Source organism: Argentina silus (genome assembly GCF_951799395.1).
Source record: "Argentina silus genome assembly, chromosome: 12".
Classification (NCBI taxonomy): Eukaryota; Metazoa; Chordata; class Actinopteri; order Argentiniformes; family Argentinidae; genus Argentina; species Argentina silus.
Genome location: NC_139666.1, coordinates 9,038,419 through 9,065,910, shown reverse-complemented (window position 1 = coordinate 9,065,910; position 27,492 = coordinate 9,038,419). Strand labels below are relative to the sequence as shown.

The 27,492-nt window shown below is 44.4% G+C and overlaps 1 protein-coding gene across 1 annotated transcript; it reads left to right on the top strand.

Annotated features, from left to right (window-relative positions):
• LOC310813131 (SH3 domain-binding protein 4) lies at nt 1–27,480 on the top strand. The gene is made up of 5 exons (XM_083681991.1): nt 1–92; nt 10,221–10,450; nt 10,602–12,964; nt 25,559–25,747; nt 26,173–27,480. Exons 2-5 carry the CDS (start codon nt 10,327–10,329, stop codon nt 26,395–26,397), a joined length of 2,901 nt encoding a protein of 966 aa, XP_083538117.1. The 5' UTR covers nt 1–92; nt 10,221–10,326; the 3' UTR covers nt 26,398–27,480.
• Nucleotides 27,481–27,492: the final 12 nt, after the last annotated feature.

Genomic DNA, 27,492 nt, shown 5'->3' with positions numbered 1-27,492 from the left:
GGAGTACAACTGAACTGGAGTCGTGGATCTCGCCAAACTACGCCCGTTTGATGCATTCGCTCCAAGGGATACATTTGCGGGACTTTTACCAGGTGAATTGAGCTCTTTTATTATTCTTTTTTTTGCGTCTTTTCGGCCGTTAAACTTTATGCTCATTCCAACATAAGTGCTTGCGTCGACAAAACAGTTATTGCACTACCTGGGCGCGTTCTAGTTTTTCTTTTAGGTTATTATCATTGAGAACTTTTTGAATAAGCCGACAGGGGACTTTTGATTTTTCTAAATGGTAAGTGTTGTTCTAATGATTCGACAGTTCTACCAGGTGCGTGCGTAGAACCTTTCTCGACTTGGCAAGGTGGTGGGATTTTTATTGCCCCTCTTAGCGGTGTTAAATAGTATCCATGTATGTGCGTTATTGGCTACATTATAGCGTTTTTTTCAAGCTAGGCGCTAGATCACTATTTAAGGCATTGCATCTATCTAGTATTTGCCATCTCACAGTATTTTCCCTCACAGTTCAGTCTTAGAAAGCAGTTAGTTTTGCCTCCTTGTGCAATGGCAGTCATAGCCTACATATGACTTCGTCTCCACCACCTATAAAACACAAGTAACAATGCTTTAATGATTTTTTTGTGTTTGCAACATTGATGTAATCAAGTCTTCCCCCGCCATTAAAAAAGTTGGGCAAAAGGCACTGCGCTCGCATGCGTGACATTCGTTGCCATGACATCAAACAGTCCACTCACTCTCCCTAGACGTCGGCCAAAGAAAGACCCTGAACCATCGAGCAGAGCAGTAGGATCGCGGTGTAAAATGTGGTGCTTTATCCATTTCATGTGAAGTTGTCTGAACTGGATTATGTTATTCCCCTGCATTCTATTCTGAAACCTCGCTCGAGAGGAAAGATCCGAGTGTTCTTGATATGACCAGGCTAGATGTAAGGGAAATCTTACAACCATTTTCAGCATTCAGCATATTTTCCTTTCCCTTACCCCAACCCTCTAAAGCACTCTCCTCCATGTGCAATAAGTACCATTCCTAATTACAAATACAATATTATTTCCCAAACGTATAGCCCGATTAGACCATCCTGGCTTCAATTTCACACACATCACGTTATAATCAGAGAGCAATCTGTTTCAGTGGTTTTCTCTGCAGATGTAGCTTGCACAGACACTGTACGTCAAAACCAAGCTGTAGCCTACCTGCCCATGCCAATATGCTATTTGAATAATGTATATCTCACTCATTTTGCATGGATCTGAAGAAACTGTATATCTGACAAGGCTCAATAGCCACCACATTTCTCACTCCTTTTTATTTGTTATTTAATTTTTTTTAAAACTTTTACTAAGTTAGCTTACTTCATATTGAATAATACATGCATGCACCAGTCCATGTATGTTTTATTTAGTCAGCCGAGGCATGAGAGAGTCTCACTTTGCCAGCAGCACGGTGTCATGGAGATGAGAGTGTCTGTCTCAACCAGGGTGGTGTGGTCTGCTCTCCAGACATCAGACAGACATGTAGCCTAATAAGCACTGTTGATGTTAAAGGGTCAATGCCAAAATAGAGCAACACATCAGGGTGGGCTTATGTCTATTAGTTGTGGCCTACACCGTCCCACATGTCATTTTGTAGAAAAGATATCTGGGGGCGTGTTTAAATTTTTAGCAAATGAGTAATTTATTATGGTAGAAATATTTCTCTCCATTCCCAGACTAGTCTCTGTTGTGGCTAGGTCATTTTGATCATACTGAAGTCACCCCCACCCCCCCCCCCCCCCCCAAACCCCCCCAAGCATAACTTTCCCATTTCGAGAGCTCAGTCTTGAGCGACTACTGGATTTAAATGGTGTTCATTGTGTGGAGTGAATGTGCATGTGATTCCTAGATAAGCTGCTCTCCCACAGTGTGAATGTGCCTTTCCCAGTGCAGGCTACATTTGTCCCAGGCCATGAGTCCAGCTGGTTACAGAAAGTCTTGCATTACGACACATGGGGCACACTGGCACCGCTGGCATTGGGGTTGGCATCAGATGGGCAGAGCTGCGGTGGCCTCCAGGCACAATGGAACCTTCTCCGACGCATAATAATTACAGCCACTGATTGCCAGGTGTGACTCAGGCTACTGATGTGCCATTCTGTGCTCTCCCCTTACTGTACTGTGCATCAGCTTAAATGACTGTGTCCTCCATTCTCCATGTCTTGAACAGTGGCGATCTGGCCATGGATTTCTTAAGAGAGGGTGTTGTATCGAAAATTGTGGTTGCAAGTTGGGGCAAGCAAGCAACACAGGCAGACCACTGTGGCTTCGGATTGATTTGTTCTCACAATTCTGATGCTTTTCCTCAGTGATTTATTCATCTCAAAGGGATCTACGCCAAACTGTTTTATGATATGTTGGGCTTTGTATTACCACACATCCAGGGTGTTATTGATCGATTCTTGGAGATTATTAATATTAATCACAGGCTGTTTCAGGAGAGACTAGGGTATTTTAGAGGATGCGTTCTCTCCTGGAGTCCACACAGCATTGTTCAAAATTTGTGACAAGATTGGCAACATCACATTAAGTCTAGTGAAACACTAGATAAAAGCATGGAATGACAGTCGAGAACACACCCTTTGACCCCAGCTTTGTTATTGAAAGAATGATACGCTTTCCCTCTCTTCTCCTCTCTTTTTTTACTTGAATAATGTATGATTTCATTTAAGTTCCAGCATTCTTGGCATTCCTTACCCCTGCACCATTTTGCGTTGGTATGTGTATATTCAGAGACAAGAAAGCAAGTGGAAAGGGAGGGATAGGCAAAGCTGTAGCAGACTAAGTTAGGAAAATGGGGTTTTCCACAACCATTTAAGGTCTGAGGCCTGTTTGTTGACACAATGGTGTAGAGTAATTACAGAGTCCCTACACTGGTAAGAGGGCTTAATGTAAGGTGATACCCACAACAATAACATGACAATAGTCAATGCCATTTGGAAAAGAGAAATTTATATGGATATATGACAACCCCAATAAATTAAATATTGTCACTGTCAGCCAACTTTGGTACCATGAAGACCAGAGATGATGTCACTGAGATGTCCTCATCCTGATGGTGTCGAGATTAGTCAACCTACACAATGAGGCTCCTGTTATGCCTCTGAATGTAGCTTTAATGATACTTTATCAAGTGGTCAACACTGTAGAGTAGCTCCACATAGTGTCATATTGTTCAGACCCTCTCTCTTCTGCATTGTTATGTTAGAACTACCCTTTTAGAAAGAGTTAAGTCCCCATAGTGCAGTTCTATAGATATATTCGTTTCATAGACCTCAATTTACCCCAGGCCTATTGGACCTTAAGAAATCAAACAAGCGAACACAAAGGAGTTTTGACAGCTCCACTCAAACTTTATGACAGCTTTAGGACTTTGTGAGTCCCGGGAGAAGCTTGCTCTGTATTTTTGCTGAACACTAAGAGGTGGTACCCTTGGTAATTCAATCTGACGCACTGTACTGTGTCACCAAGGTGGATATAAAAAAGTTATCTCTATGGGAGCTCGATATATATTTTTCGTCATGTAATGTTTTCATAAAAAAGTTTGAAAAGATTATATAAAGTAGGACACGTTAACCCCCCTCATAACTTTAAAACCAGTTATTAGTTTTTTCTTTTTTTGCAACAATATGACCACTGGGCTAACACCATATTTGTTTTCTTTTGTACACTATGAGAGCTATTTTGAAGACAGAAACCCATACTGTATGTAATTGTGGGTCTAGCTTGCAGTAACAGACGATAGATAGTCTGTCCTCAGAAGGTACTGGTATTGTGGTCGTTTACACAAGAAGCTTATTATTAGCTACAACTACCCACAGACATGAGAGTGGGGAGGTCTGTTGACCCTACATGGCTCAAAGAGAACCTACTCTCCATATTCCCATGTCCTGTTTCCTGAGAGTGTGGCATCTGTGTGAAACTCATTATCTTTTAGATTCACAAGGAATCTAAATGACCTCACCTCTGCACTGACTCCTGTCATCAGGGTGACATCAGAAGCTAGCGAGTTCACTGAAATGCAAATCGACTGCATCCAATACATATTTGCCAATGCCTTCATTTTATGTTTCAGGCAATTTATCTGTATTTTCACAGTTTATAGTTTAACAAGAGATCTGAATAATGTACTTTAAACAGGTTGTCACAGTGGAAGTGTTTCAGGCTGGGAGAGTGCAAGGGGGGGGGGGGGGAGGGAGTGAGGGTGGGAGGGAGGGAGGGAGAAGGCGGTGGGAGGCATAAGGGATCTGGCTGCCCCTCATCACAAAGGCATTTCCTCCTTGTTTCTGCTCCTCAGGCACTTCCTGTCCAGGAACAGCCCTCCTTAAACAGAGAGGCTAGAGGCTCCTCTGAACTGCTAGCCAAAGAGAACACACAGCCCTCCACTAGAACCTCATCTGTACAGCTAACTCTAACCCTAACCCTTAAACAGAGGCAAGAGCCTTCTCTGTACTGCTAGCCAAAGAGAACACACAGCCAACCTTAGCCGCCTATATCTCTCTTTTATTGCAGGTCACTGTCTGCTTCTAACCTTATTTGGTGTCTTTGGCCTCCTACATACATAGCCCTTACCTCAACTATAATATACTTTACTGCATGATAATGTTATTATTATGTTGTTAGTGTTTGTCCTTGTCCTGTCCAAGTACACACACACAAGGCTATACAGTTCTGAGAAAATCTTCCTCCGTCTTAGCAACGGACCATTTTCTTCCCCCATGATGAATCATGACATAATGCAAGGACAGGGAACAAAACAGTATGTTCAAGGACTTCTTGTCTGCATGAAATCCAATACATTCATACAGTACTTTTGTTCTTTTCACCAGTTAAAAAGCAAACTACTGCTAGCTTGTAGGAATACATAAACAAAAAGTCCTTGGTATTGAACCCTAGTTCTTAACCATTCTTACTAGAAGAATACACACTTGTCCTAACAAACACATCACCTCAGGTTAGACTGACCAAGACAAAACAATTAGCTCAGTGGTGAAGGCTACACAGTAACCAGTAGTATCTTACACAATGTGCTGTACTGCACAGTAACATCAGGGAAGTCATAATCCATTTATATGATATTCAAACTAGCTTTTTAAAGTGGAAGCTCATGCTCACTCACACCTGCAGTTTATTTGACAGGTCATGGTAGCCTTATCTGCAGGTGGGTCCTATCCCATGTCCCTGATGTGCACAGTCATTGTCAACACAGGACAGCAGTGTCGTCAAGTCTGAAACCGAAAAAAGAACACCACAAAGACCGTAGTTGTTCACCCGGATATGTGACATGTTTATTACTGCTGTAGTGAGATTAATAACAGGATCACTCTGTCCATCTGGTATTAGTAAACACTTCCATGTAATTAATCAGTCTAGTACACAGGTTTATCAGGCTTGATCCTCTAATCGGATCTGGAGCACAATGTGCACATGCTCAGAGGGGTGAGTGTCGGTCAGTCGAGAGGTAGCACAATGTCTACAGAAGGACAGCGCTATCTGTACGTGTATACCATTGATCATATTGTCTGGATGTGTGTGACTATTTTGAGTTTGGGGTGACGATTGTGGATTGGGGGTAGCTTTATATGTTAAAAGAATCCTGCTAAAGTTAAGTTTAACAAATGACACACTTTTCACAGGGCTTGATGGAAATTAGCTCATTGTTTCATGTTGAAACAGTCACCCAACAATGTCCATTGTAAGCTTGATTTTTTTTTTTTTTTTTTACTTAGAACCCATTTCTTTCCCTTTGAAACTTGAAAGAAGACTGGCCTCTCTCTTTCCCCCCCAGTTTTCAGTTTGGACTTCTTAGATTTCACAGTTAATCCTCAACTTCACACCGAAACAATGAAAACTGGGGAGCTAGTATCTTTTTCCATTTTCACATTCAGCAGATTGTCAGATAGTAGCCTGGGCTTGCAGTATAGGAGATATGTTACAATACATTCTTACATTCAGTACATTCATTCTTTGGAGAAAGAAGGGGATTCTTTGGAAAAAAGACAAAACTGCATTTTTTCTGCATTTATGTTTATTGTGATGAGAAAACTGGATCCAATTAGAATTGAATGAAATTTCTTTATACCAAGGCATTTATCATTTGCAAGACAATTGTAATAATTTCTGCATTATGCAGTATTGCATGTCCATCCATATGCATGTTAAACAGACAGATTCATGACTTGTGCGTGTTAGCAGGATGTAGGGCCTAGCCTATTCAATAATGTGTTTCCTCACACATTGCCCTTGGCAGAGAGGCATGAGTACCTGCTGTATGTGACCTGGAAGTAACACACTAGACGTTGTATTCTATAATAAAAGCCATTTGCACCACGATCTCTCCTTGGGGGATGGGGGGGATTGAACATGCCAGCAACAAAATTGTTGGATAAAAGGAGTGGCGTGTGGATGACAGATTCGTAGTGCACTTCCTCTCCATGGGGATCTTAGCGGAAAGGGCATTTTTGCTGTTTCTCTCATGGCCTCAGTAAGCACTGGACCCGGGTGTTATAATCCTCTTACAGTCCCTGATGCTCTGTGTGGTTGAGTTACTCATCCCTCGCTGCCTTGGGGGGGAGGGGGGGGTTAGGGGGGGGGGGTTGGAGCTGTGCTTAGTTACCCAGCCAAGGGTCCAACAAGGAACGAGAATATCCAAGTTTCAAGTTGTAGCAGATGTAGATGGAGTGTTTATTTTCACAATGTGGGTTTGTCAGTATGTCAGGGTCACATGTTGGCGAGATTATGCTATTATGCTTTTCATTTGACTTGAATTATGTAATTAATTTGTCAGGCCAGGTTTCGAGTGAGGTGGCCTATATTAATGTGAGATAGCAGGGTTTAATGGAATGCCGCCCTAGTTGATTGGGGTCCAGTTTTATTATGCTGAAACAAAATGAGGAAACTAAATGATATTTCACCAATCGTCGGGCATTGTCAGCCATGTGGATAAGCTTTGCTGTTGTTAACAAAGGCTTTGTTCTGAATGGTGCACTTCTCCAATATGAAGGGTAAAAGCTTGATTGGCTCCAGAGCTGTTTAGCGAGTGTGTAGCTTGTCTGCTGGGGAATTCCACTGCCGATTCTCTGATTAAAGTACCTGCGTTTCAACATTGTAGTCCGTGCCTAGGACGAGACAGTTCCCTGGTCGGTTGCATGTAACCGTATTAACTTTAGATTTTTCCCCGCCAAAATGTGATAGAATAATATACGCCATTTAGCTGACGCTTTTATCCAAAGCGCCTTACATTGCAGTGAATGCATACAGTTCAGTATATACGGTCCCAGCAGGAATCAAACCCACAACCTAAGCGTTGTTAGCGCCGTGCTCTACCAACTGAGCCACAGAGGACCACGACATGTGAACCAAAGAGGCTAAGATAGTGGCTCAGCAGCTTACCAGAGCAGAAATGGCATTTGAAGACAACCAATGGGACTAGTGGGACCAGGAGAAGTTGAGGCTAAACCATCGTCACAGCCTCTCTGAGCGCCTTGCTTGGGTGCAACTTCAAGCTCATTTGCATCCAGAGCATCGTAAAGCTGTCACTTGGTTCTCAGCATTTTGGTCAACATTCCATCCGTCACCGTCTGCCATTGTTCCTGTTGATCTGCTGCCGGGGTGGTTAAAGACCTGCAGGGTGGGCAAGGCCAAAGGACAGGTTTAGATAGCTGCTGATACAGACCACCCATGGGTTGTGTTATAGCAGATGGCCACATACAGGCTATATTGAGTTGGCCATCAAATTCTCCCACAGGCCAGACATAGATAAGTCTATGGATGGCTCTCGCACAAGCTAGGCTACTCTCTCTGGTTCATGTTAGCATTCATTGTACAGGATTGAGGATTGTATGTTAACAGATTTATGATCAAGCAATTTCACTTCACTCCTCATACTCTTCGATCCACTGGGGCCTGGTTATACGTATAAAACATGGCGGTGTCATCAGATATTTCTTCCATGAAAACCCCCTCCCCTCCCCTGAGTTTACAATATTCTGAATTATAGATTGAATCTAAAAAGATGAGAGTATCTTATTGATGTGTGTCAAGCAACATAACTACGTTCCACTGACCCACATCTGGCTTTAAGAGTGGTGAAAGAGAAATGAGAGCTAGTTTAGAGTTTATGGTCCTCTGCTTATAGGCCTTTTAAGACTTATTTTGCTAATATGCTTTTTAGGACAGATCCTCAGATCCAGATTAGCCTAAAGATAAGCCTAGTCCTGGATTAAAGACCATGTCCAATGGGGAATCTTCATTGAAAGTGCGTTCGAGGCCAGGAGTAGGCTTGACCGGTGTGTTGTAAACAACCCATTCGGATTTGGCTATTTTTGCCAGGAAGTCCTCTTGCGACAGTCACAATACAAAGCTCTTCTTACATCTTACTGCTATCCCAAACTGGATTGTTCAGAGACTGTCACTTAAATGTTGAATTCCGATTTTCTTTTAGCACCTTATCACCTCACCATTTATTAGGCCCAAAAGTAATTTTCACGGTTTGTTGGACTTTGAAGGGACACACACAGGGAGATAAGAGGGGTTTCGGCCCGAGGTACAACCCACCTCCCCAGAGTGTGGGAGAGGAGGCAGATGTGACATGTTTTCCATGTGTTTCTGGTCGTCCACCAAATATGCAGAACATGAACAGAGGCTAGCTGAGACAAGTTCTGGATTTTGTTTTTCTTCCATGACTGATTCTCAGAAATCATCAGACCAGTCATCAAGTTCCTGGCAGCAACATGTCTGTTGCTTTTCTACAAGCTGCAAGAGATGTAGGGAGTCCTCTGAAGTTGTTGTGAGATACCACATCAACATGTTGAAATGCTTGAACATTTTGTCACACCAAAGTCATGAATTCATGAGTCTGTCAGCCAACATATTTACTTGGAATCAAATGGAGCTTTTTTGATTTACACTTCATTTGTCATTCTGTTGCAGTATGGATATATTTCTCCCGACCCAGAGTGTATCCTCAAGGTTCTGTTTGATGGCTCTCTTATTTCTTAGGAACTCTGGTAATCAAGTTTTAGAGGGAATGGATATGTAAATTAGTTTAATATACAGTACAATATATGCAAAATACACACACACACACACACACACACACACACACACACACACACACACACACACACACACACACACTCACTCACACACATCCTCACACACACACACACACACACACACACACTCACACTCACACACACACACACACACACACACACACGCACACACACTTTCACTGATACAGCCTTGATGGTTAGATTTATGTCAAAATAGAGGAAAACTGATTGGAGCTAAAACCATGAAATAGCTTCAAATGTAAAACATTTGGAGAACTCAGGGTTTGATATTTCAAGGATAGGGTAATGGACAAAGGTAATGGAACAACATCAATAGGATACATTACAAAGGCTAGGGAAGAGGTGTAATATATAACTATGGTGGTGTGTGGCAATCTGAAAAGACAACATACATTTGGTATAGAACTGTAAATAATATGTAATGGCAAGGTGCTAGATATAGACTAGTATAATCCAGCACTTGTATGGCTTTCTCGTGTGTGTGTGTGTGTGTGTGTGTGTGTGTGTGTGTGTGTGTGTGTGTGTGTGTGTGTGTGTGTGTGTGTGTGTGTGTGTGTGTGTGTGTGTGTGTGTGTGTGTAATACCTGTCCCTTTCCCTTATTTACAGATCCTGCAAATTAATCTGTGCATTCATTTTAACTGAAATAAAAAATATGGTTGAACTGTTATTCAATTTTCCGGTTTGTTAATTCTGATATTAATCGTTTTGTCATAATTTCCTTGAAAATGGGACTTTTATTGATCACATTGATTAACATCAGAATTGCGGCATGATGTAGCAAAACATGCCCTTGGTTATTGCAGAGGAGAAACCTTTGTTGATTCTCTTTCAATTGCCACATTCAAAGTGTCACCACAAGGATAAGGAACTTGCAAATGTCTGGGGACAGATGAAAACTCAATTTACATTTACGTTCTGTCACAATTTGCAATCCATTATTTTCTGTCTCTTAATTATATTATTGAGCAGGTGGCAAGTCAGATTCAGTTTCTTAATCAGAATGCATCAGGCCTCTTTAATGAGATTGTCAAGGGCGGCTAAAAGCTAATTCGAAATATAAGCCATTAGTTAATCCAGTTTTTCTCTTGTTTCATTCAGACACCATGGAGGGTTGTTGATGATTGACTCCACTGCCATTGGCTGAAGGGAACCCAGGAGAGCAGCCTGAGCACATAGGTGCTGTGTGCAGGGAAAAGAAACAACAATGGCCGCCCATCGAATCAGAGCAACTAACAACAACAACATTGCACTCCCACGGTGCAAGTCAGAGGGGACGCTCATTGACCTCAGCGATGGAGTGTCTGAAGCCAGTCTCACAGATGTCAAAGGTCAGTCACTTATGTTTGTTACCCCATTTGAACACACTTGAACTAATATATTGCCCCCATGCCTGTGTAATAACTGTAATAATGGAGTTGAGAGTGTTATTCCTTATTAATTTCACCTAGTAGCATATTTTCTGTGTTTTGATTTTTGTAGTGCCTTCTCCCAGTGCCTTAAGACTGGATGCCACTGCCTCCTTTGGCACTGCCAGGGAAGTTGTTGCCATCAAGGATTACTGTCCCTCCAGCTTCACCACCCTGAAGTTCTCCAAGGGAGAGCGTCTCTTTGTGCTGGACACATCAGGCGGAGAGTGGTGGTATGCCCACAACAACACAGAGATGGGTTACATCCCATCAGCTTACGTCCAGCCCATCAACTACCGGGACTCCTCCTTCAGCGACAGTGGGATGATTGACAGCTTAGGGGACTGTTCAGAGGAAGCAGCCAAGGAGCTGGATCTTCTAGGTGAGTGGACGGGGGTGATCCTCAAACCCAGTGCACCCCAAAACGGAAACCCATTTGCGGCCAACCGCACCTCCACCAACCCTTTCCTCAATGGGGCCCTCCAGGGCTCGCTGGATCAGAACAGCAATGAGAAGTCAGTGGACCTCCTTCTCTTTGACACCCTACCTCCCTCAGAACCAGTTTCCACCAGCAGCACTGTCAACATTAATGGCTTTGGTAGTGGGATCTTTGATCTAAACCCCATAAGCCCAAGCCTGGGGATGGGGCCAACGATACGCAGGGACAACCCATTCTTCAGGAGCAAGAGATCCTACAGTCTCTCTGAGCTCTCCATCTTACAGGCTCAAAATGATGCCCCTCAGGGGTCCTCAGGTTTCTTTGGTGGCCTGAAAGCCCCTGCGCCCGAGCAGTTCAAGAGCAGAGAGGACTTTAGGGAAGCATGGCTCAACCATCGCAAGCTGGCCAGATCCTGCCACGACCTGGACTCCTTGGGTCAGAACCCAGGCTGGGGCCAGACACAACCAGTAGAGATCAACATTGTGTGCCGACTAGACAGCTCCGGAGGGGCTGTCCAGCTCCCGGACACCAGCATCAGTATCCACATCCCTGAGGGCCATGTGGCACCTGGGGACACCCAGCAGATCTCTATGAAGGCTTTATTAGACCCACCACTGGAGCTCAATAATGACCGCTGCACCACTGTGAGCCCTGTGGTGGAGATCAAACTCAGTAATATGGAGACCAAAACCACCGTCACCTTGGAGATGAAAGTGTCCGTGGTGGTGAAGAAGGAGAGCAGACAGAATACAGAGGTCATGTGTGTGCGGAGTGATTGTAAAGAAGGCCCCTATACGCCTATTCCCCAGGCGTACATGTATGGAGATACGGTCCAGGTTTGTCTGGATAACCTGGAGCCCTGTATGTATGTGTCTGTTGTGGCCCAGTCCCAGTCTGTTACCCCAGACTCCACAGTCTGGGACCACGTAGTGAAGAAGGTCACACTGGGCGTCTATGGGCCCAAGCACATTCACCCATCCTTTAAGACCGTGGTGGCTATATTCGGCCATGACTGTGCCCCAAAGACATTACTGGTGAGTGAGGTAGGGAAAGAGGCGCAGTCCACCCCACCAGTGGCTCTTCAGCTCTGGGGGAAACATCAGTTTGTCCTCTCCAGGCCACAAGACCTCCGGGTCGGGGTTTACTCCAACATGGCCAACTATGAGGTCAAATCCAGTGAGCAGGCTAGAGTTGTCCGGGGTTTCCAGGTTAAACTGGGCAAGGTTAGCCGTCAGGTCTATGTGATAGCCTCCCGCACTGGTGAGGATGTCTCAGATTTCACACTGAGGGTCCAGGTCAAAGATGACAATGATTTTATTCTGGCCCAGTTCTGCGTTCAGACACCAACACCACCACCCAAGACGGGCCCACGGACCTCAGCGCATAGACGCTTCCTGAAGAAGAAGGAAGTCGGCAAAATAGTCTTGTCCCCTCTGGCCATCACCACTAAGTATCCTGTGTTCCAGGACCGGCGAATCAGCAACCTGAAGTTTGGAAAACTGATCAAAACGGTCATCCGCCAGACGAAAAAACAATACTTATTGGAGTACAAAAAGGGGGATTTTATTGCCCTGTTGAGTGAAGAAAAAATCAAACTGAAAGGTCAGCTGTGGACAAAGGAATGGTATATTGGGTACTACCAGGGCAGGACAGGGCTTGTCCATGCAAAGAACGTTCTGGTGATGGGAAAAGTGAAGCCCATTTACTTCAGTGGGCCAGACCTCACCACCACACTATTACTGGAGCAGATCCTGAAGCCTTGTAAGTTCCTCACGTACATATATGCCTCTGTGAGGACTATACTGATGGAGAACGTAGGCAGCTGGAGGGCATTTGCCGATGCCCTGGGTTACGTCAACCTGCCATTGACACACTTCTGCAGAGCGGAGCTGGACAGCGAGCATGAGAGGGTGGCGTCTGTGCTGGAGAAGCTGAAAGAGGACTGCAACAATGCAGAGGGCAAGGAGAGGAAGTCCTTCCAGAAAGAACTGATGACTGTAAGTTCTGGCCTATTCTGGCCATATTTTTCAGTGTGCGTGTGCGTGTCTGTGTGTGTGTGTGTGTGTGTGTGTATGTGTGTGTGTGTATGTGTGCGTGTGTTTGCGGGCGTGTGTGACTTGCGTGTGTCTTGTGTGCATCTTGAGTTTGTATCGACATTTTGTCTCGTGTGACTGCATCTGTCAGTTTCAGTGTGTAGCTTGGGTCTCCTTTTTTCAGCACAATCACGGCGTAGGTCCTTTATCTGCTTCCAGCTGCTGGAGGCCATGGTCCAGTGGGCTAATTCTGTTGAGAGTGCAGTCAATAAGTGCAGCGTGGGCATCAAGGTCTAATGGGGACTTGGGAGTTGTGGAGAGCAGCAGAATATTTTGGCAGAGTCCAGTCCCCATCCCCTCTGTCTTGTAAATCACATTGAGTTAGAGATGTGCCTCATTCGTAAATCCAACTGATGGCTCAACCTGCCTTCTCAGCCTGCCATAATAATGCTCCGTCTTCATTTTAGCCACAATGTATGAATCACAACCCTACAGAAAACAATGTCAAACTTTTTTATGGAATAGTCTCTGACTTCAAGATTCAAGATTCTTTATTTGTCACGTGCATACAAGTATACAGTGAAATGCAAAAGTGACAGTGCCACAGAGTAGTGCAACAATAAGTTTTAAAATAGAATAAAATAAAATAAAATAGAAGTAATAAAAAATATAAACATTATAAACAGTATAAACAGTATAAGCAGTATAAACAGCGGTGAAGCAATGTACGCAATGGAATGGCAATATACAATGGCAATGACAGGTTGACAGTACATGTGTCAGTACATGAGTACTTGTGTCATCAGTTCAATTCTTGAAGTCATGTTTACTTTTCTGGCAGTTAGTAGTGGGTGTCATGGCTCCCTCACCGTGACGGAACATCATAAACTTAAAGAGACAAGCTGAAGAATAAAAATTTAGAAGCTTGTCATACTGTATAAATTAACAGAAAACCGGGTGAATACTCTTGCTTTCATGATGCTGGCAGACAGCGTCCCTGTGTGACATTTTCCTCCTTGTCTTGCTGAGAGATATTATGATATATTATTATGAGATATTATGGTATGTTTAAACAATGACATGGATATTATGTGAGGTCGTTTCCCCCCTCAAAGGAAAGCAGATGTGAAGGAAGAGAGGCCACACAGACTCACACACACACACACACACACACACACACACACACACACACACACACACACACACACACACAGATAACGATTGTCATCTTCTAACATCTGCGTTATTCAGTCATCACTTGGTGACCCTGATGTGTCAAGATAGTAGTTGACACTCGCCTCACCCCTCTTTCCCTCCTCTCCCTCTCCACCCCCTGAATGGACTGTAATCAGCTGCTTTAAAACAGTCAAAACACTACAGTTTTACAACCCAACTCATTATCCCACTATTGTGTGCATGTTGTGAGATGTTAGACTAGAAATGGACAAAAGAGTTTCTCTCCAAAGAATATTCTTCTCATATGAAGGCTATCTCTCCCTCTTAAGATTGTTACCTCTCAAGCGTTGAGGATATTAAAGAGATGTTATGACATAATATATACTCTAATTATCATTTAAATCACCAATTGTGTCATCATCTATTATGTCGAGGTCCACAGAGGGACTGCGTTGAGAACACCTTCATAAACTGAAAGTGGTCGTATATTTGCAAAAAAATACTTGAGCCTTCCTCCTGCAATACCTCCTTCTTCGCAATGCTTTTTTTTTTCTCTGTCAATAACTTTGTGCTGTTGAAGTCCCTTGGAGGTCATGTCCGTAATCCATGACGGAGCTGGCACTGAGGTACGATGGAACATAAACACTGTAATTTACATGGGGTTGTAAACACCGGTTACGGCCATTTATAGACACAGAAGAGAGGAGCTTCTGTGGGGAAAAGAAGAACGTACAGTATTATAAGGTGGTGGTGGTGGTGGATAAAGACGTTCCACAGCACTTCCACATCTCAGGACCTTTGGGATTCGGTTGTTTTGTTTATGCTTTATATTGATGTCGTATGTGTCGTATTGCTGGTGCTTTTCCTGCAGACTGTGCAAGACAACTTTTCTATTCGACTCTTTCAAATCCTGTGATGCTATCTAGTTTTAGTTGATGCACTAAGAACAGCTAAACAACCTTAGACATGTCCATGAAAAATGTAAGGAAATAATTCGTAGCTCGCTGGATAGGTGTCTGGTAGTGATGGTACTGCATGTGCAGTAAAAGCTTTGATGTTATCATGGGATTTGAAAGTATCCAGACCCCATAGGGTAGAGGTCTAAAACATTGAAAGTATCCAGACCCCATAGGGTAGAGGTCTAAAACATTGAAAGTATCCAGACCCCATAGGGTAGAGGTCTAAAACATTGAAAGTATCCAGACCCCATAGGGTAGAGGTCTAAAACATTGAAAGTATCCAGACCCCATAGGGTAGAGGTCTAAAACATTGAAAGTATCCAGACCCCATAGGGTAGAGGTCTAAAACATTGAAAGTATCCAGACCCCATAGGGTAGAGGTCTAAAACATTGAAAGTATCCAGACCCCATAGGGTAGAGGTCTAAAACATTGAAAGTATCCAGACCCCATAGGGTAGAGGTCTAAAACATTGAAAGTATCCAGACCCCATAGGGTAGAGGTCTAAAACATTGAAAGTATCCAGACCCCATAGGGTAGAGGTCTAAAACATTGCTACTCTCCCAACGTTCACGCATAGTGAAGGATCCCTAATGGAAGGGTGTCAAAGCCTTCCACATTCCTAAACATTCTTCTGGTTTATTTATGACAAATACCAGGGTATAAACAAGTCAACACAGGGGTAGTTTTGGCTTATGTAACAGGAGTGAAAATGGAGATTGACTGTGTAAAGTTAAAATCCAGTTCCCTCCACAGAAAGGATGTTAGTGTTATCAGAGGCCCCTCTGAGGTCCTCACCTCCCAAGGTACCAGGCAGAGAACAACAACATGCAGGAAACCACCTTATCCATCACCTTATAATACGTTATTATGTTCCCCTCTGAAACTCATTTACTGTGTCCATAATTGGTCTAGCTGGCTAGCAGATTCCCTCAATACCCGAGGGAAGGTTGTGTTGGGTTAGCAATGCGACTACCTTATTTGCTTTTATTGACAATACATAACAAAACAGTTGCTTACAGAGGGCTGCTCATGTGGACTGAAAATGTGAAACTGTGGCTTTTTGAGTGCACACTTTGTCTCGTATCAAAAGAAGCTTATTTTTGTGTGCATCCCCAAAATAATCAATTTCATAAAATGGGCCTCCATTTCCTTAGTATATGCTGTCAATTGAATTACCATCTCCTACCTCCCTTGCCAATTAAGTGTGTTCTCTCTGACATTGAAAGCAATCCCTCCTGATTTGCTAGCATGTCATTTGACAGAGAGCTGCGAGTGTATTTTTAGAAGAAAGCGAAGGAAATCAAAAGGATTGTGTGAGTGCCTCTGAAAGGAAGATGACAGGCTCTGTGCCCAAGTGTGTGAATGCATGCACATTTCTTTATTGTTAGGGAAGAAAAGGAATTATTATCAATGTGTGTGGGGAGAGGCGGGGGTGGGGGGTAGAGAGAGAGAGACTGAGAATAAGACAGAGGTAGATGGGGGGGGGGGGGGGGGGGCAGAGAGAGAGAGACTGAGAATAAGACAGAGGTAGATGGGGAGGGGGGGGGGGGGGGCAGAGAGAGAGAGACTGAGAATAAGACAGAGGTAGATGGGGGGGGGGGGGGGGGGGCAGAGAGAGAGAGACTGAGAATAAGACAGAGGTAGATGGGGGGGGGGGGGGGCAGAGAGAGAGAGACTGAGAATAAGACAGAGGTAGATGGGGGGGGGGGGGCAGAGAGAGAGGGGACCTAGGGGACCTTTTTCCCTTAGTTCGAACCTCATCTATCATTCTCAGTGAGTAGAACTGCATTCCTCTGCATTTCCCGTAGTTGTGCTTAGAAACATATTTCAATTCATTAGACTCAACACTTTCAATACCAAATGTGTTATCACCATGAATTTCAGGTCTACAGCTAAAACTGCTGCACTGACGCTGAGGACATTACTTATCAATGTCCGTGGGGCAAACTCACAAATGACACATTGAAAACGGCAGTGCCCATAGGCTTATTATAAAACCACTCATGAGAAAATAATGTATATGAATAATTCTACAGTACACATGCCGTATTCACGTAGCTTGTTTATATTCATTTGAATTACAGAACATTTGAAGAGTGTGAACACATACAGAATACAGAATTCTGTTGTGATCTAGTGACTTGGTCTCAACGATTTGATCAATCACCCTGATTTTGTATCCCGAATCTGATAATTGAGCTTCTGTCTTGTTAATGGGCGAAATCCTCAGGCCTTAGAGAGCAAGCCTCGCCCTACAGGTTCACTGTGGACTTTGGCAAGGGAAACACAGAGCTCCTCAAGGGTGCTGCTCTAGATCTATCATGTTGCACTGCCCTGCCAACAGCCCACTGGGTCGATGACACGCAGAGTCATTTGTTAGAAAAACTAAGCCCAGAGCAAGCTAAACAGAAAGAGCGTAATTCCTTCTCCCCGTCACATTGGATATGCTTGCAGCTGGAATACATTGTAATGTTGACAGGTTGAGGAAATATCGAGTGCACTATATTTGTCAGGTACAACTTGCCTGAGTGGATGAAACAGTAGTGAACTGTAGTAGACCTCAGCAAGAGATGGATCTCAAAGTTTGCCTGCCACCTTGAAATGCACATTAACCAGAACTCATGGTCTTTGATGTTGTTATATTGTTTATTTTGTTGTTGTTTTACTTTGCGTGTCCTTGCTTCCTGAATTATGTATTCAACACACGTTTTCACATATCCCCACTTGAATACTCTGCAGTACTTGTTCCTTCCTCAGGTAAAGGTAGGCTGCTATAGGCTGTGCAATGATATGAAGATAAGCTCTTATAAGCCAGGGTGGCCTTCATCTGTCAGTCATCTCTGTTGGTCTCCTGTAAAAGAGGTCTCCTGGTGCATCCTGGATAAATAAAGTTTGAAAAAAAAGATGATAGTCCTGCCACTCTCCCATTTGGCACCCAGAGAGAGTGGTTCTCTGTCCTGAGTATATCCTGCTTAACCTGAACTCCAATCATCTCTCTGCCGGTGTCCATGAGTCAACAAAGCTCAGAAAGAAGTATTTGAGTCAACATGGGCTTGAACAGGATCTTTCTCAAGGAAAATGTTTGTGTGTGTGTGTGTGTGTGTGCGTGCGTGTGTGTGTGAGCTGTGTCTGTGCCTTTTTTGTGTGTCTGTGTCTGTGGTTGTGTGTCCGTGTGTGTGTCCATGTGTGTGTCTGTGTGTGTGTCTGTGTGTGTGTCCATGTGTGTGCGCATGTCTATATCCACCTGCTGTGCTCCCACTTTGGTCTTATGCATGTTTGTGGCCTGATTTTAACAATGCATTGTTTCTTTCTCCATGGTACTTGTTATATCACAAGCCCCCACTTCGGAAGGAAATGACAAAGCCTTTAAATCAGTTTGCTAACCCTTCCCCCAGGCTTGTAAGATTAAAGGCCCCTGTAATTCCTAACATTATGGAAGCATTTAAACCACACATGTATCCTGTGTTTACAAAATGGCCACTTTGCATAGTGTGTGTGTGTGTGTGTGTGTGTGTGTGTGTGTGTGTGTGTGTGTGTGTGTGTGTGTGTGTGTGTATGTGTGTGTGTGTGTGTGTGTGTGTGTGTGTGTGTGTGTGTGTGTGTGTGTGTGTGTGTGTGTGCGCTGTAATTATCACATGTATACAGGATGGAAGTACAGCTTCAGGACTATTGATTTGACAGTTTCTACAACAAGTAAACTTGGAGAACGTTTATCCAGTAAAGCTGGATCAGCAGGGCAATAACAATATTTAGACAGATAAAAAAAAAAAATTAAAACCCAGAGGAGTTAAAGGACAAAGACCCTCTTGTGCTTTGTTTTGTTTGGGCCTTTTATGTAATCCCAAATATTAAGAACTGAAATTACTGTATCAGATGGACGGTGGAATTCAAGTGTCAGACATCTTCAGCAGTGAAGTCTAGGGTTTATTTTCTGCTATGTTGTTGTAAAGAATAAAGTGAACAGCACTGACATCACAACTCCATGTTTCTGATTGACCAAAAATACGGGTCTCAAGTTGTGTGTGTGAGTGTGTGCGGGTGCATGTGTGCTTGCATGCGTGCTTGCGTGTGTTCGTATCATGTAGTCTTCTCTTACATAATACCGAGCGTGTCTGGAGATGACCCCCCCCGGTCTGAGGACCAGAGGTCTGTAATGGTGGTGGCGTTGTGCTGGGCGATGGATGGGAGCCAGGACATGTCTCTGTGGAGGATCACAGCCACACAGATGTTTCCTGTCTCATTGTTACCAAGCTAAACAGAAGCGCCAGTTATGGACCGGGAGGCGCCTGTGGTCCGCACGACGACCTCCCCGTGCCCCCCTCGCCTCAGACAGATCCTCAAACCTATATGCCAGCTACACTGCAGACAAGCTCCACAGAGCTGTCCGTTCCGTCTGGCGTCGGCATTTGATCTGGCAGCCTGTGAGTGCGATCTCCTGCCCGTGAGTGAGTGAGCTGACTGCTAAGACGGCCTCTGAGCTGAACAACGGAACCTCTTCGTCAAATTGGATCTGGAAAAAGAGAGAGAGAGGGAGAGAAAATCTGTAGGAGGCACCCCACTGGGTCCACTAGGTGGGCACCCCACTGTGACCTGTGGAAGGTACCCCACTGTGACCTGTGCACTAAAAAGAATTGAGATCCAACCACGTCTCTGCAGCCGTCCCATTATACCCTTTGAATTATTCACAGAGAGAGAGAGAGAGAGAGAGAGATCGCTCCAGTTGATAGCACTGGGGATTAATAATAACAATCTATTTCTGTGAGACGGCTTTGAAAACTGAGAGGCCACTGGGATGATTAGGCGCGATTACGTCGACATTTTGACATTTTTGTATACAGACCCATTTTTTTCTCACCATCCCTAGGCTCCATCCTCTGCTGTATTTTTTTTTTTCTTCCCTTCCTGCTTTCCGTCTTTCTTCAGCAGAAGGGTGTGGCCAACTGTTGTGCTGGAAGACTCGACAGCTTCAACATATCTATCTCTCTCTCTCTCTCTCTCTCTCTCTCTCTCTCTCTCTCTCCCCCCCCTCTCTCTCTCTCTCTCTCTCTCTCTCTCTCTCTCTCTCTCTGCCATCTTACATGCAAAGGGTGGAGTGTCATAGTAGTTGTATAATCAGTTTAGCAGGCTCATGTTTGGTTGTGGGTGAGGGAGCCGGGTTGGTGCAGGGCCATTCAGTTCTCATGTTTGGTTGTGGGTGAGGGAGCCGGGTTGGTGCAGGGCCATTCAGTTGGATATAAGAGCCCACATCGGGGAGAAGAGGGAAAGAGATTGGGAAGCAGGTTGCAAGAGACACCGAATTAGAGAGCAAGAGCTTGACAGAGAGATGTGTGCAGGGGAGTAAGTGGATGAGATGGGAAGGGAGACAGGGCAATTCCGGGGGAAATGGTGATAGAGAGATGTGAAATGATGTAAGAGAGATGTGGAGAGATAGAGGTAGAGAGATTGACAAAGGCAATCTACGCAGAGGATGAGTAATGGAGAACCAGTAGAACGAGGGAGGCTAGAGAGACATTCGCGAAAAGAAGAAGTTCTTAACTTTCCATTGATCATACTTTGCTACTCTTAGATTGTGTTTTCAGGCAATTTGTTTACGAGTAGAAAATGCTGCAGCTTAGACTGTCTTACACGGTGGGAAGACAGATACAGTTGAGACACTCCGCCCCATCTCCAAAACATGTCTGCACGCCTTGACAGGCAGATGATTTATGCAGTGTAGTGTGTCTTCGCACTGATTGCTGAGCTGGTGAAACAATCCTTGTGACATTTAAGACACACACACACACACACACACACACACACACACACACACACATACACACACACACACACACACACACACACACACACACATACACATACACATACACACACACACACACACATACACACACACACACACAATCCCATCCATAAGGCCGTACTGACATTTGCGAAAAACAGCACAGCATATCATTTCTCTTCAGCTGTCGGTAATGTTCTATGGCCTGAAGCTGTGTATATGGCAGTAATTATGCCCAGCATGGATTCCCTTTTACCTTCTCTCATTGTTGCACAATTATTAGTCTGCAATCATTAAAAATGTTATTAAAAAACATTCAGTGTTTGCTAAATAATGAAAAGAAAAGTAGGTACCACTTAATTTCAATGTCATGTTGAGCAGTGAAACCATAGCCAACCCTGACCGATGTCTTTGTGTCAGGCTTCACAGCAGGCTAATGGAAGCCGGCAACGGTTGTGACGCACGTTGTCGTAAACTGTCATTGCCATGTGTTATGTGACAGCCTCCTGTTTTCAGTCTCATTGCGAATAAACACACCCCTCACCAAACCCATATCTACCCCCTGTCCCTCAACTTGGAAGTATTGACAACTATAGGCCTAACACCAAATCTTTAGCCCATTTAGTCCAACTGCATTTTCACCATATTGCTTTCACCTGTCTAATCCTCTCAGACCTCCATGAGTGCATCAAGAGTAAGAACCAAAGGGGACAGTTTTTGAAATGCAGCACCTGTCATTTTTTCATCCTCCACTTGCCCTTCTAATCTCCAGTAATGCCCACCAGTGGCAGCAGCCTTCACAGTTCAGCACCAAGTTACACCGAAGGGGAGGGATCAGACGCAGCTTAGCCAGCAATTAAACTGAAGCTCGCAGTATTAACAGAGTGCGAAGAACAAAGAGGCACTGGGGAGCACAGGGAACGGGCTTACTGGCTCAATCAATGTCTTATTCGTCATCCGACTCCCAGCACTGGAGAGGAACGTGGCTCTCTAATGGAAAGACATTGTCAGTAGTGTTTGTTTTGTGTGGGAGTTCACCACACGAAATCGGCCATTAACGGTTCCACAAGGAAAACACCCCAATGACAGAATGTCTGGTCTCCTGAATCAGTAACAGTTTGTTTGCTAGCTTGTTAGCGGTAAAGAGTGCCTTTTCACCACATTTTCAAACACATTCGAGCAAACTGGTATTTTATTTCAGTTCTCAAGTGAACTGTGTGGGTCAACATTGAAACGACTCTGTTTTGTTTGTAATGTCAACAGTTCTATATGCGGAGGAGCATTGTCGTCTGTGAGCACGACTCCTGTGTCAGAATTAGCTTCAGGTGACACAGGAAGTGCTCTCCTTTATTCCTGCAGGGATTTCCTGTTGGTGTTATCCTTAGAGGAAGCAGGTGTTTGCCGGAGGTCTTATCTTTTGGTAGGACCCTTCCCCTCCACAACATGCGACATACACAACCGCACACACACACACACACACACACGCACACACACACACACACACACACACACACACACACAGACACACACACACACACACACACAAACAAAAAGCCTGGCACCAACTGATGTTTGTTTCCCTAAAGTGATTTGCCTCGCTGAAATGCAACAACACTCTATGTCTGGTTTCTGGTAAACAAACAAATGCAATCTGAATCCTTATCACTTTCGTTGAAACATATCTGCCCAAGTTGGACCATGAAGATTAGGTTGCAACAGACCCAGAAACGCTCTCGGAACTTCTGATTCTGTGTAATCTGGCCGAGGCTCTGCATTCCTGGATAAATGATAGCTGGCCAGTTGCCAAGCACTGCTGCTATCTCATCCTCTTGTCTGTAACCTGTCTTTGAGTTAGAGAGCTGTTGCAGTAGAGGCATCACCGTAGCTGCATTCCTCTCCCATCCCCCCCTCTGTCTGTCTCCCACTGCCCCCCCCCCCCCTCTCTCTCTCTCTCTCTCTGCCCCCTCTCCATATCCTGTTCATTCCATACATTCCTGCCCATGGAACTGAAGCCCAGCTAGGAGCTTTAGCTGGCGGCGCATTAAAGTCCCATTCTGCTCCCTCCCTCCCTGGCCCCTCCCCTCCCTGGCCCTGGCCCCTCCCCTCCCTGGCCCTGGCCCTGGCCCTGGCTCTGGCCCCTCCCTGGCCCTGGCTCTGGCCCCTCCCCTCCCTGGCTCTGGCCCCTCCCCTCCCTGGCTCTGGCCCCTCCCCTCCCTGGCCCTGGCTCTGTTGAGTCTGCAAGTCACAGAGCGACTGAGAGAGAGAGAGTGTTCAGCCATGTGAGCTGGGATTGCTGAGTGTGAGGGAAACGTGTGTGTGTGTGTGTGTGTGTGTGTGTGTGTGTGTGCGTGCGTGCGTGTGCGTGTGCGTGTGCTGTGTGTTTGTTTGTTTTTAAATGTGATTGTACAGTATTTGCATGTAATTGTGCATGTGTGCCTGAATATTTGTTTTTTTGCAAATGTAAATGTTAGGACACTGTGTAGGTCCTGCCTGTGATTTACCTTGCCTACACCACATGAGTGTACATTGCAAAGTGTTTCCAGTTCCCATGAGCAATGCCCAGAGGGATTTAGTTTGACAGGCACAGAGAGGGGTTGCAGGGTTCAAATCATATCAAACTGTAGGTACAGTGCCTTCGGAAAGTATTCAGACCCCTTCACTTTTTCCACATTTTGTTGTGTTTTAGACAATTAATTTAAAATGGATTAAATTAAACTCAATTAATTTAAACTCAATTTAAAATGGATTAAATATAAATAATTTGCCATCAAACCACACACAATACCCCAGAATGACAAAGAGAAAACAGGTTTTTTGAAATTTCTGTAAATTTATTCAAATTGAAATACAGAAATACCTCATGAACATAAGTATTCAGACCCTTTGCTATGACACTCTTAAAATTAGCTGAAATGCAAAAATGTCATCAACAAATCACTCAATAAGTTGAATTGAGTCCATCTTAATGCAAGGATAATAGTTAATGTAATTTTGGAATTAATATCTTTGTTTTTATAGGGTCTCTGATTTGCATAGGAATCAATTACACACTGTGTGGATCAGGTTGTCATTACAAACTGAGCAAATGAAGAGGAACAAAACTGCTCAGGCATGCGACCCTGAGGCCTGGGGAGACTTACAAAAATCTACAAAGTTGAATGGTGGAGAGGAAAAAGCAGTCGATGGGACAACATCATCTCAGTCACTCTACAAAATTGGTCTGAAACCAAGTGGCCAAAAAGAATCCCTTAATGAAAAGTAATCGATCTCCTATCCATAATTGTGTTTGCAACAATGAATTCAAGTGATACAGCAAAGAAAGTGGCTGGAAATGTGTTTATTTGGTTTTACTACAAAGCATTAAGTTTAGTGAAAATCCAGTACATGCAATGTAATTTCCGCACCATCTCTCGTGTGAAGAATAGTGGTAGCTGCATCAAGTTATGTGTATGTTTGTCATTGGCAGGGACTGGGGAGTTTGTCAGGATCAAGAGAAAGTTATGACATTTTCTGAGTTGGTAGTGACATCCTAATCTACACAGTGTATAATTGATCCCTATGTAAATCAGAGATCCTATAAAAACAAAGATATTAATTCCAAAATGATTGGACTCAATTCAACTTATTGAGCGATTTGTTGATGACATTTTTGCATTTTAGCTCATTTTAGTGTCATAGCAAAGGGTCTGAATACTTATGTACATGAGGTATTTCTGTATTTCAATTTTAATACATTTACTGAAAAATTTCAAAAAATGTTTTTTCGCTTTGTCATTCTGGGGTACTGTATGTGGATTGATGGCAAATTATTTTAATTTAATCCATTTTAAATTGATTCTATAACACAACAAAATGTGGAAAATGTGAAGTCATCTGAATACTTTCTGAAGGCACTGTATATAGCACATTTTGCACAAACGTTGCTCTCCATTGTACTTTGTACAATAAAACAAAAGGAATAGAAAATGCCACATACTGGATTATGAACATAGAAGACTACTAACGCAATACTTGAAGGCCTAGTGTGGGCATTGTTCCAAACCAATTAGACCCACTGAAACATAAGCCATGTTGGAACAACCCCAAATGAAAGTCGCTCTCATGTAAATTTTAAGCACAGCACAGCAAGTTCCCTGCTGTTAGCTATGCTAACCGTACTGGCACAGCTGCACGTAGGTCCCCTGCCCACCTGCTGCTTGGCACAGTGGTAACCACCCAGGCCGGCCTCTCAACTCCTCTGCAAAGAACAAGCCTGAGAGCCACAGCCTGAGTAGCTGTGGAACGCTGCAGCCCTCCTGGCGAGATGCTTTAGAAGCTCAGCTCCCAGCAGCTCCCTTCCATACAGCACTGCAAATATAATAATGTGCAATATCTAGGATTAGTAGAAAGGTTGGGAGGCAGGGCAGAGAGAAACACAACACAGGGGAGCAGTGAAAACATGTTGTACTTTGAATTGTAACTGTAGTACAGCTCTGCATGTGTACATTGGGGGGGGGGGGGGGGGGGGCGTGTGTGTGCGTGTGTGCGCGCCTGTGTGCGCGCCTGTGTGCGTGCGTGTGTCCGTGTGTCCTGTATGTGTTGCGTTTCTCACTATTTTAACCCAATCCTGACCACCCTCTCCCTACCCCCCTCCCCCCCAACAGGCCCTGTTGAAGATGGACTGCCAGGGCCTGGTGGCGAGGCTGGTCATGGACTTTGTGCTGTTGACCACGGCGGTGGAGGTGGCAGGCCGCTGGAGGGAGCTGGCGGAGAGGCTGGCCAAGGTGTCACGCCAGCAGATGGACGCCTACGAAGCCCCGCACCGGGACAAGAACGGAGTGGTGGACAGCGAGGTGAGCCTGCTGCCGGTGATGACAGTACGACGCTGTTGACCACCGCTGCGTTGAAAGGCTGGGTGGGACGTGGCTGTTTGAAGCGATATCGCCTCTCGTTCACGACAGACACAGAGATACTTTGGTAGTCCTCGTCTGTTGGGCAATTGTCAATAGGACTTCAAAAAGAATTGATGAAACGTTGAAAGGTTGTAGCTGTAGGGTATCCGCTGTCATGTGCGTTTCTGGTCAGTCAATGTCTTTAATGTGCTTAATGGTCTTAGTGCTGCGAAGCTGCCGGGAATCTCCTCACTGATTCGTTGTCACTTCAATATACGCTTTTAAATGGTCAACACTAAGTGCTCGCTTCTTCTTCTTCTTCTTCTTCTTCTTCTTTTTCTTCTTCTTCTTCTTCTTCTTCTTCTCTCTCTCTCTCTCTCTCTCAGGCCATGTGGAAGCCAGCCTATGACTTCCTGTTGACGTGGGCGGCTCAGATCGGGGACAGCTACAGGGACGTGATCCAGGAGCTCCACATGGGTCTGGACAAGATGAAGAGTCCCATCACCAAGCGCTGGAAACATCTGACGGGCACGCTCATCCTGGTCAACTGCCTCGACGCGCTCCGGAGCTCCGCCTTCAGCCCCGCCTCTCAGGACGACTGTGCCATCTAGACTGACCTCGCCCTGCCCCTCCCATCACTCACGCACAGACTCTGCCTCCTGCTGTCACTCTGTGTCACTACAGCCTAAGCTCTATTCATAGCATTTCTATATCTGCAACGTTCAGTGTGTTGCACTCTCCTGAACGCGACCCAGCTGTCTGCCCCCCCCCCTCCCGCCACCCCCCCCCCCCCACTTCATCCTGATCTGCCTTCAACCCTCCAACCCCCCCCACCCCCACAGGAGGACATTGCTAGACTGCCCCCCTTTGTGTGGCCACCAGCCAAACCACACTATGCTGTGTTCTCAGTATTCACAAAGACTATTTTAATCAATCCTCGTTGTCCTGCGCATAGTATGTATTTTTTTACTCTCAAATATGGCACAGCATTTTTTTAAAGACACTTTGACACTTCTCGTTGTGACCTGTGGAAGATAAGAAAATACGCTTTTGAACATATGGTATCCTTGTTACAGTTAGCCTCGTCACGTGTGTCAAAACCAGCTAAATATATGTTTATTTATAAACAAATTGTTACAATTAAAAACGCACTCTTAATGTTCAGGGTTTCCTCTTACCGTGGTCCATTTTATTTCATCGTTTATGTTTGGGAAAATGTTATTACTAAGGACCGAACTGAGCTTCAAACTCACCGATGAGCTTATGTGCTTTTATTACAATTATGTTTTTTTTTATTACTTTCTTTCTTTCTGCTTCACTCACCTAACTCCTTCTGACTCTCTTGCCACATTCTGGCCTTGCCGTTTCCTGTTTTTCTACCAGTTTTTCTCAATATTTTATACCAAAGCTTGTCAAACATTAATACAGCTCTACAGTATATACACACACACACACACGCACGCACGCACACGCAAACACACACACAGACGGCCTAGTTCAATGTCAAACCACTGTTGTAACAATGCCAACTCTGTGTTAAAGCCTCTGGATATGCTGGGCCCCTGTATTGTATGTGTCGTATTCAGTGCTGAGTACTGTATAGCTCCATATTCAGTGGTGCACTGGCATACAAACTTGTGCATCCTCTTTTGTGACTGCATACTTTTGTGGAAAGAATATAAATAAAATGTAAATATTTGTACACA